At 51.4% G+C, this 9,679-nt stretch overlaps 1 protein-coding gene across 6 annotated transcripts in view; it reads left to right on the top strand.

Annotated features, from left to right (window-relative positions):
• The window catches only part of LOC143297570 (uncharacterized), a 363,335-nt gene extending 353,859 nt beyond the window's left edge, over positions 1–9,476 (top strand). For all 6 annotated transcript variants that reach the window (XM_076609950.1, XM_076609952.1, XM_076609951.1 and 3 more), the window contains 2 exons: positions 1–990; positions 1,898–9,476. The exon at positions 1–990 is cut by the window's left edge and continues 299 nt beyond it. In XM_076609950.1, the coding sequence (XP_076466065.1) occupies positions 1–990; positions 1,898–4,315 (3,408 nt within the window). In that variant the 3' untranslated portion in view covers positions 4,316–9,476. The remainder of the gene's footprint in view (positions 991–1,897) is intronic.
• The last annotated feature ends 203 nt before the right edge of the window (positions 9,477–9,679 follow it).

The raw sequence follows: 9,679 nt of genomic DNA on the forward strand, positions 1-9,679 counted from the left end.
CCCCACCACCCGCGTTCGGCCTTCCGCGCCTGCCACCCCCGTGGTGGTGGTGGTGGTGGTGGTGGTGGTTCCGCCATGCATTTCGCCGACCGCGAGGACCACCAGGATCTGGACTCGTACCACCCACACCCCTTGGACCTCTTCCCCCCGCACAACAACCCCGTCCCCCCGCCCAGAAAGCAGCGAGGCAAGCGTCAAGGTGGCGATCAGGGTCAAGGTCAGGGTCAGGGTCACGCGGGGCGTGTGGACTTCGGGTCCGGGTTGAGAGAGGTGGAAGGGGGCCCGGGGAGGGGTCGGGACAAGCGGCACACCCTGCACAGCAGCCTGTCGTCCTCCCGCCTGCTGGACCACGTTGGGGAGGACTCCCTGTCCCCGTCCAGCAGCAGCACCACTCTGGACTCGCTCCGCTCCGCGCGCACCCTGCCCTCCTTCTCCGCAGCGGGCGACGCGGACTACGGGGACCTGGGCGGCGTGGAGGAGGAGCTCCGCCAGTATCCCCGCCCGCCCGGGGACATCGGGGTCCTCCGCAAGTCGGCCAGCGGGGCCCACCTGATCCTGGACGCTGAGGAGAGCCTGTCTCGCAAGTGCTCGGAGAGCTCCCTGGCCGGGGGCGTGCCTGTGGTGTTCCGGCAGTCGTCTGGCGTGGACAGCACCCCGCCACACTCCCCGCAGTCCAAGTACTCGTACAGCTCCCGGGACAGCGTCATCTCGGACTCCTCCCAGGGGGCGGTCTCCAGGGACAGCTCGGTGACCTCGGCCCCCCAGACCCCCGACACGGACTACGCGGACCGACTGCCGCCCTGGCTGCCCGCACTGGACCTGGCGGCCCGCGGGGTGACCTTCACCCCCGTGTCAGTGGCGGAGAGGGAAGGGGAGGGGTTGGGGCGCAGGGGGATGGCCCCGCATCTGCCTCTGGTGGGTCAGGAGGAGGACCCCGAGGAGGAGCTCCAGTCCCCGCCCCAGTCTCCGGCGTCTGAGCTGGACAGCCAGGTGGGTGTGGATGAGTTCGTTTTCCTTTCCTGACCGTGTGTGTGTGTGTCCTTTGTAGTGTATGCGACGTGTGCATGCTATTGTGCTGTAGTATAGTGTATTGTGTCTTGTTATGGTGTGATATTATATTGTATTATGTCTTCTTGTGGTGAGTCTCTTTTTATTGTCGGATCAGATTTCTCTGTGTGAAATTCAACCTGCTCTCCCCGGCTAGTGAGAGTCCATCGCCACAGAGCAGCGCCACCCTTTTTTTTCTGTCTCTAGTGGGCTTTTTTTCTGTACAGTGAAAGTGACTTTTTAAACAGAATTTTGCAAGGGTCAACCCTTTTTTTTTTTTGTTGCCGTAGATTCTCTTACGTGCGCTGAATCCTTATCATAGCACACGGGATCTCGGTTTATCGACTCATCCGAAAGACTAGCTCCGAGACCACCAGTCAAGGTCGAGTGGAGAGGGCAGTAAGAAATCCCGGTCCCCATACGGGATTGGAACCTGTGAACACTAGACAACCCCTCCACACGGCACATTTTCGCTCTTTGTCTGTCTCAGGTATCTTCCAGCCCTTGCGTGTTTGTCAGTCTGTCAGTCTGTCTGCTCGTCTATCTCATTGTGTGTGTGTGTGTTTGGATGGGAGTAGATGTGCATGCGTGTGTGTGTGTGTGTGTTTGTCTTTTACTTGTACACATACAGACGTAAGTAACAACCCTGCTGTCCGCTGACTTCTTTGCACTCCAAACCTTTTCCTGTTCGGACTTGACTGAGGGCGTCAGTGGTAAGCCATTGGATGCACACACAATTTCCAACCGTATAAGTAAATATATATATCGCACCGTACTGTACCGCATCATGTCGTGCAGTAAACGCCTGCAGGCCCCTGTGACACGTGTCCTTGTGGTGTTGGTGTTCCAGGACCTGTCCAGTGGTGCTCCTGGGGGTGACCTGACTTTCCAGGCCGCCTCCTCCTCCCCCTCCTCCTACTCGTTGCCCTGGCACGGGCGTTCCCGGGAGGCGGAGGACGTCAGCCCAGGGCCCTCCCCCCGGATCCACGTCACCCACTGCTCCTCCAAGTCTGAGGAGAGGCTGGACGAAGTGGGGCCTGACGAGGCCACGCCCAGATCCTCGCCCAGCGCTTCAGCGGACGTGCTGCCCCTGGAGATCGCCCACGGCCCGGGGCAGGTCAGTCTGCCCATCAAGCAGATGTCCAGGTACTCCCACAACCTCGCCAAGGTGTCCCCGCCCCCTAGGGTGCTGCTGCAGAGTTTGAGGTCCCCACGGAGTGGGAAGGACCCTGCCCCTGTGAGGGCCAGTCACGACAGTGACATCGTGGCTCAGGTGCAGAGAGCAGGCTTCAGCTCTGCACGGGAGGACGGCGACAAGGAGGAAGACGTGGACACCGAGAGTCAGTCCTCTGGAGGTCCTGACGGTGCCGACAGTGCGGAGGGTGCCCAAGGCTTCAATGCCGCGCAGAGCATGGAGGACGCCATCAACGACACAGAGTACATCCCTGTCAAACCCAAGCTGACAATCATCCGCCGGGAAGAGTCCATCCACTCCAACGCCTCCTCTCATTCCTCGGCGTCCTCTGTGTCCTCCGCCTCCAGTACCGGGAAAAGTTCCCTGTCCTCACTCACCCTCTCCACCTCCCCCTCCGCCCGCTCCTCCTCCTCCTCCTCGGGAAGTTCCAGCATCACGCTGTCGGGGGATCAGACACGGCCCAGCAGACCCCCGGAGTACGCAGAGGCCGTGCAGAGAAGCCTGATCCTGAAGCAGGAGATTCCCTTGGACGCGGAAGCTCAAGCCCAGATGGCAGCCAGCAGGAAGGCCAAGTCCCTGTTTGAAAACTCCATGCTGAAGTACCAGCAGGATCACCAGGAGCAGGCAGCGTCCCCACAGCGGCCACACGCTGCCCGGAAAGTCAGTGACCCCGGAACGACGAGGCCCGTCAGTGGCCCGGCAAGGGACCACGCCCGTAGTGTGTCGCCCGATCCCAGTGCGGCGTCGTTGGCGGAGAAATCAGCGGTCAAGTGGCAGCGTCAGAGAGCGGGAGGTAAAGACCCTCGGCAGATCTACCTGGAGTCTCTGCAGCGCTACGAGCAGCAACAGAGCGCGGGGACGGGCAGCAGCGGGCAGACAACGAAGACCGCGCGGTCTGCCTCCTCCACTGCGCTGAACAGTGATGCGGACAGCGAACCCTGTGCCAAGACAGAAGGTGGTGTGAGTGAGAACAGGACTCCGGACAGGACTCGGCAAAGGACTGTGCACGTCAGTGAGGTCCAGGTTCAGCTGAGGGCCACTGCCAACAGGACTAACGTGGCAAAAGACGCCCGGCCCCGGAGTATGTTAGACATCCCCTCTTCCTCCAGCAGTTTACATCGCAGTTTCAGTGACTCGGCAGACCGGTTGAACAAGATGGGGGGCCGGAGTCCCCCGGTGACGTCAGAGGTCAGGGACAGTGAGGGCCCCGGGGTCAGGAGGCCCGTGGCGGGCTCCTTCAGCGGTGAACAGGGCCAGGGTCCGGCCCCGGTGAGGAAGACGTCGGACACAGCGGTCTTCCAGCGACGGAACGGGTCAGGGCCCGGCCCCTCCCGCCACTCCGTGCTGACGGCGTCCTGTTTGTACCGCCCTGAGGACTCTCCGCGGAGCGGCGGGAGTATTGCTTCCCCTGCCTCCTCTTCGCCCCGTGCCCCCTCCCCCGGCCCGGAGTGCGTGGCTCCTAGAGCGTCACGGGCAGACAGCGGGGCGGGGCAGCAGGGAGGCAGGCCAGGCACCAGACCCCCCAGGTCTGAGTCACCACGTCCCACGCTGTCCAGAGCGGCCACAGTCGACTCCACGGATCGAAGCAGCGGTCGCGCGGTGCCTTCCTCGGACACCTCTGCACAGGCGGCTCCCTCCAGGGACAGCAAGCCCAGACTGGGCTGGAGCGTGAAGAGCCTGGCCAAGATCTACACCCAGGACGCCAGCTCTGCTGGTGGTGAACAGTCCTCATCGCGGAATCCTTCCCGGGGTGGGAGCAGCAGCAGCAGCAGCAGTCACGCCTCCTCCGGCTCCCGCGCGGGGCCCCCTCCCTACCAGAACCCCCCTCCCTTCTGGCGCCTGCAGGACCCCAGCCGCCTGAGCTCCTCCAGCAGCAGCAGCAACGCCAGCAGCGGGTCCTCCACCTCCCGGCCCCCGTCCTCGGCCAAAAAGGGCGGCCCCCAGAGTGCCGGGGGGGAGGGCCCCCCTGAAGGGGAGGACGGCGCCAGGTGGTCACGTGGCCGCTCCAAGGGTGGCGGGAATGTGTCCGGCCAGGAGGCCATTAACCCCTTTACGGACATCTCTTACGTGTGAGGACTGTGGCGTGGTCACACACAGACCGGATGGAAACTGGCTGCTGTACGCCCACCCCCCAGCCCCCAGCCCCCACCCTTTGCTTCCTCGGGGAGGAACTGTGATGTCGGAAAGCAGTGTCCTGAGCACTGGTGACTTGTTGCAATACACTGACTGACTATATGGCGTGATGGACTCTCCAAGTCTTCTTTGAAAACCATGGCATTGGTGTAGGTGTGCGTGTGTGTTTGTGAGTGTGTGTGTGTGTGTGTGTGTGTGTGTGTGTACGCGCGCATGAGTGTCTGTGTGATTTGTGATTTGTACTGGATGAGTGACGCGTGTATGGTTGCAGTTCGCAGGTAATTGAGAAAGAAAGAATTAGCGACAACGAAGTGTTTTGTAAGCACGTTGGCTTGACTTAAAAACGAGCTGTGTAAAATATATTGAGAAAGAAAAAACCGAAAACCTTGCAGAACAGACTGAACAGACAGGAATCCTATTCCTTACACCCCCACCCCCCCACCCCCCCACACCCACCTGTATCCCATCCCCGTCTGTCTGTGCTGGACGAAGAATGCCATTGGAACCTCAGCAAAGTGACGGCTTGATGTCTTGACATCATTGTGTGCTTCCCTGGACTGAGACAGTGAATAAATAAAACTGTGCACGTGAAACACGGAGGACTGTGTCCAAAAACAGTGCTGATTGTGATGCCAGGCGTTTCAGAGTTGTTACTCTTCGCCTCATTCATTCGTGTAGTTTCTCTCTCCTGCTTTCAAGCACTTGGAATTATTTTCAGTTCAAAAGACAGGAACGACTGTGGAATGCTGTCCTTGTCGTCGACACATTTTGTCTTTTTTTTTTTCTCTTTTTTTTTTTTTTTTTTTTTTTTTTTTTTTAAATGATACTTAAAATACTTCCTTCAGCCCTTTAGCTTGATTTTGTTGTGAGACATTTTTTTAGAGGCATTCTTGCAATATGTTACGCAATATTGAACTCGGTACTCTTTGCACCAGACGATAACAAACAAAATAAATGACACATGGTTACTATTTTAATACTTTATTTAAAACTGAAAAACCATTATTTGAAAGCTTTGTGTTTCGTTGAAACGTGCTGTGTGCAACGTGCAACGCAGACAGCAAAAGGAAGAATATTCCACGAGTTCTGTTTGAGGAAGAGCTCTTAAAAATCCAGTTTTCTGTACTTAATTAACAAACTGTAGTCTGTTGAGTATGTTGAAAGTCCTGAACAAAGGTGTTGACCACACTGAATTGATGCCTAGATTACCAGTTGTGTACTGTACTGTTCTAGAGACATATCCGCACAATCTGTGTATACTGCTATGTATTGAAGTGACTAGGGTGTATGTCATTTTCTGCTGGATGGAACAGGTTCACAAAGCTGGCCGAAATGTCGGCAGCCCACCACACCCTCTCTGCCTTCTGCCGTTTGGTTCATGATGCACTGAGATCAAAGCTGTCACTCTGTATTTTGTTGACAGTGGTCGCTGGGGGTCGGCTCAGTTTGCACTAGTCCTGCAAGAAGCGCCATTTTTTTTTTCCGACAGGTATACTTTTGACAGAGCACAGTGGCCACACAATTTGAATTGCATGTGCATACACACACACTCACACACACACACACACACACACACACACACACACACACGAGCGCGCGCCAAACAGGACATTGTGTGACATGATCATCGTCAGATCTGTCCCATTCACACACCCTTACCAAACGTACGTGTTTTTTTTGTGTTTTTTAAATTTATTTTAAAAATATTATTTGAAAAAAAGGAAAGTGATTTCAGTTTATAGTTTGTTGCTTCTGTTGCTGATGTCAAGAACAGTGAAATCCAGCCAGCGGGAACAGAGGTTATTGTTGTCACAAACATCTTTTTCCTGTTCGTGGGGTTTGTTTGTTTTCGTCTGACTTGTGTATATCATACATTTGTGTGTGTGTGTGTGTGTGTGTGTGTTCAGAGCCATCGACCCTTCTCTTCACAGTGCTCTGATGCAAGCCGGTGTCCATTTTGTGACCTGGTTTTCATTCTGTTTGTTGTTTTTTTTCCTTATTCGTTGCTATTTTTGTACTGGTATGTAAAACAAGTCAGATCTTATGTATCTACCTCAAACTATGTCCAAGCAGACGCGAAATACTCTCGTTTCTGGAACGCAGGAGAAAAAAAACAAGTACAATGTGTGTGCAAGCTTTTATATGCCCTGTGCCATTTTAAGACCCAGTTATAAATATTCACATCTCTCCTCACTTCTTTGTGGAATCAGGTTTTTTCATCATCAAGTGTACTGGGCGTGGAAGTGTGCGTTGTAGATGCTCCTCTGGATTGTCTCTCGGGGCACTTAGCTGGTAGACCACAGGCCTGACCGGCGACACTTCCTCCTCATGTTTGGTGAAGGCCCAGTCGCTCTTAATGCGTGTCGCAAGAAATCTGCGCCCTGAACTCTCTCCCAACGAACGGCAACGGCAGAGTTTTACCCCTGCTGACGTCATTTAGCCTAAATGTTAAGAACAGAAGGTTCTGACATTGAAGAGGTGGATGAAGACAGAATACAGCATTTCTTTTTAGCGACTATGGCTGGGCCATTCCGACACTGACCGATCAGATGGGGTTCTCTGTTGACAAGAGAACGATCACTTCTCAACGTTGTGCTTCTACAACTTTCGTGGATGTCCAAAATGCACGCTGTTTGTTCTCTGAAAACAACGAGTCCGCTTACACATCCATACAGAAACTAGAACCTGATAAAGGGCTAAAACATGGATGAACTTTGGAAAGCTTCAGCAAAAGCGCCTTTGTCGATTCAGCATTTAAGAAATCCTTTTTTTTTCTTTTTTTAATGTAGAGACAGCGAGCAGAAAGAAATATTTGGTTGGGTTTGGTTGTGTCAGTTCGGTTGTCAGCACTGTCAGTTGAAGTGAGCACAATGCGTGGTTTTGCCCTTTTCGTTTTCGTCACATCTGGAGTGTCAGCATGTCTATCAGTGGCCTTCCTCCGCCCACACCTTGTGTGTGTCGTTTTGGATACAACTGTACTTGGCATCAGTAGGATAGAGAGTGTGTCATTATTGTGTGTGTGTGTGTGGACAGTTGAATGCTTGTTGCTTTGTACAGTCGCTGGTTCATTTTATGATTGATGTTTTGTTTAATGACGTGGGGATGAGGAGAGTAAGGAACATTTAAAAAAAAATTTCAGACTGATGTATATTTGGGTAAAATAACGATATCGTTAAAGGCATTTTTTTTTTTCATCCCCACAAACAGCTTGTGAACATTTCCCTTCTTTCCATCCTCCATCCCTCTCTCCTTCTGTCTTTCCCTCCCTCCCTCCCTCCCTGTCTTTACCTTGCCCATCTTGTCCTGTCTGCAAGAACTACCTGTGTAGCTTAGCACTGAAGCCAAACACGTTGTCAACGAATGCAGTAAGGATGAAGGAAATGCGTTTTAGTGTTTCTTTTAACAGTATGCTGTCAGTGTTCCTTCATTCACACACACACACAACCATCATGATCATCGTCGACATTGTCACTATCATCACTGGAATTGTGTAATTTGTGTTCCCGGATGACAGGAAATGTTAAATCAAAGTTTGTTTTTATTATTATTTTAAAGAGATCAATACTAAACGGAACCACAAAGCCTGCAATCCTCCGTACTTGTACACTGCTGTTTTCGTGTGAAACTATGGGAGGGTGGGGGCGGCATTCGGTTCTGGTACAACGGCGATCGATGCGAATCTGAACAATCTCGAGTCCTTGCACTTGTGTTAGATGTTTAAATTCGTTTGTCTTTGATTGTCAACTGATGTTATTTCCCTTCCGATTGTGTGTTTTCCTCTTGCCAAAAGCGCGCCTCGCAATGTTTGTTGACAGTTGTTTTTCGTTGAGTGTCACTTGCTCGCTTCTCCCCCTTTGCTTGTGGTGTGTCCCTGTGTTTTGTCACCATGGTGCCTTGTTATGTCGTTGGAACTGAACCCGTCATTGAATCTGTTTGTCTGCAGAGAAGCTAATGACAGAAAATAAAACTAATACAATCTAAGATGTACTATCTGTGCTGTCTTGCTCTGGCGATTAGGTAGTAAACTTGACAACGCTGGGAAGGGCACAAGCTGTTCATTCTACAGTATGATTTGCCGGTATGGCCTTTTATGTATTTTTTGTGTGTTGTTTTGAAGTATTTTTTATCCGTTTTTTTTTATTTTTTTTGTTTTTTTTTTTTTGCAATATTTCAAATCTATTGATGATAAAGAAAACAGAAGGGCTGATATTCTCAGCACAGCCAATTCTTATTTGCCGTAAGGAGCTTAATGGTTAAGATATTATGTCATGAACTATGTTGTGTGTTTCTTGTTTTTGTTTTTCAGATGTGACAGAGTTTGTGCTGTGTAGTCAGCTGGGCTATGATCAGCAATGTCAAGTGTGTCAGAAGCACATAACCTTTGGTTGAAAAGAACAATCGAACGTTGATTTTTGTATCCCGGCCTATGTGAAATATTTCACGGTCTCACTTGCATACACACTCGTATGCAGAACCCTACCCGAACCCCCTCCTAAACCTTTGTACGCACACACAAACAAAAACGTGAGAAAACAGAATAGGATTTAGTGTAGAAATGTGATGGAAATTACAAAAACCACACTTATTGTCCTTAGTTACAGGCAAAGCGCATACTGAACTCCAGCTATGTAGCGAAACTAATCAAATGTGTGTCTTAACCAGACAGACTGATAGTCAGGGGCATTCACATACTCGTAATCTTATCACAGAATGAGAAGAACAATCAGTCTGTATATTGTTGGTATATACTGTTGGCCATGTTTGTTCCAAACAATGTGACGAAGCCGCCTTGCCATTAGTCGAGGGTCTGCGTTGATTGTCCAATCACCGACATTGTCACAATGCTCGTCATTTCTGTGTTTTGTTTCGGATCTCTTGATTGGTTGTTTAATGCCTGGTGTTCGTGTTGACTGCTTGATATGAGAAAGGTCAGCGTTTTGTTGTGTGAAAGCAAAAGTAGAAAGATGTTTTGAATCACTGATGAGTCGTTTTGTCTGGTGTTTACAAGAAAAAAACGATGTTGTAAAGTATTTCTTTTGGTACTCCGTCGTTTCCCGTGACATGCAAAAATGTATTATTAATAAACTCAACTTGAACTTGACATCAGAGTATTAGAGTGTGGTTTAATTTATTTGTTTGTTTTTGTTTTGTTTGTTTGTTTTTTGTTTGTTTGTTTGTGTGCGCAATTGGCCTACAGTCGTCAGTGCAAGCCTCTCCAACAAAGCAGCACACGCACGGACGCACACCCAGGCACACACACACACACACACACACACACACACGCGCGCGCGCACACACACAAAT

This window comes from Babylonia areolata, chromosome 23 (genome assembly GCF_041734735.1).
Source record: "Babylonia areolata isolate BAREFJ2019XMU chromosome 23, ASM4173473v1, whole genome shotgun sequence".
NCBI classification, from domain to species: domain Eukaryota; kingdom Metazoa; phylum Mollusca; class Gastropoda; order Neogastropoda; family Buccinidae; genus Babylonia; species Babylonia areolata.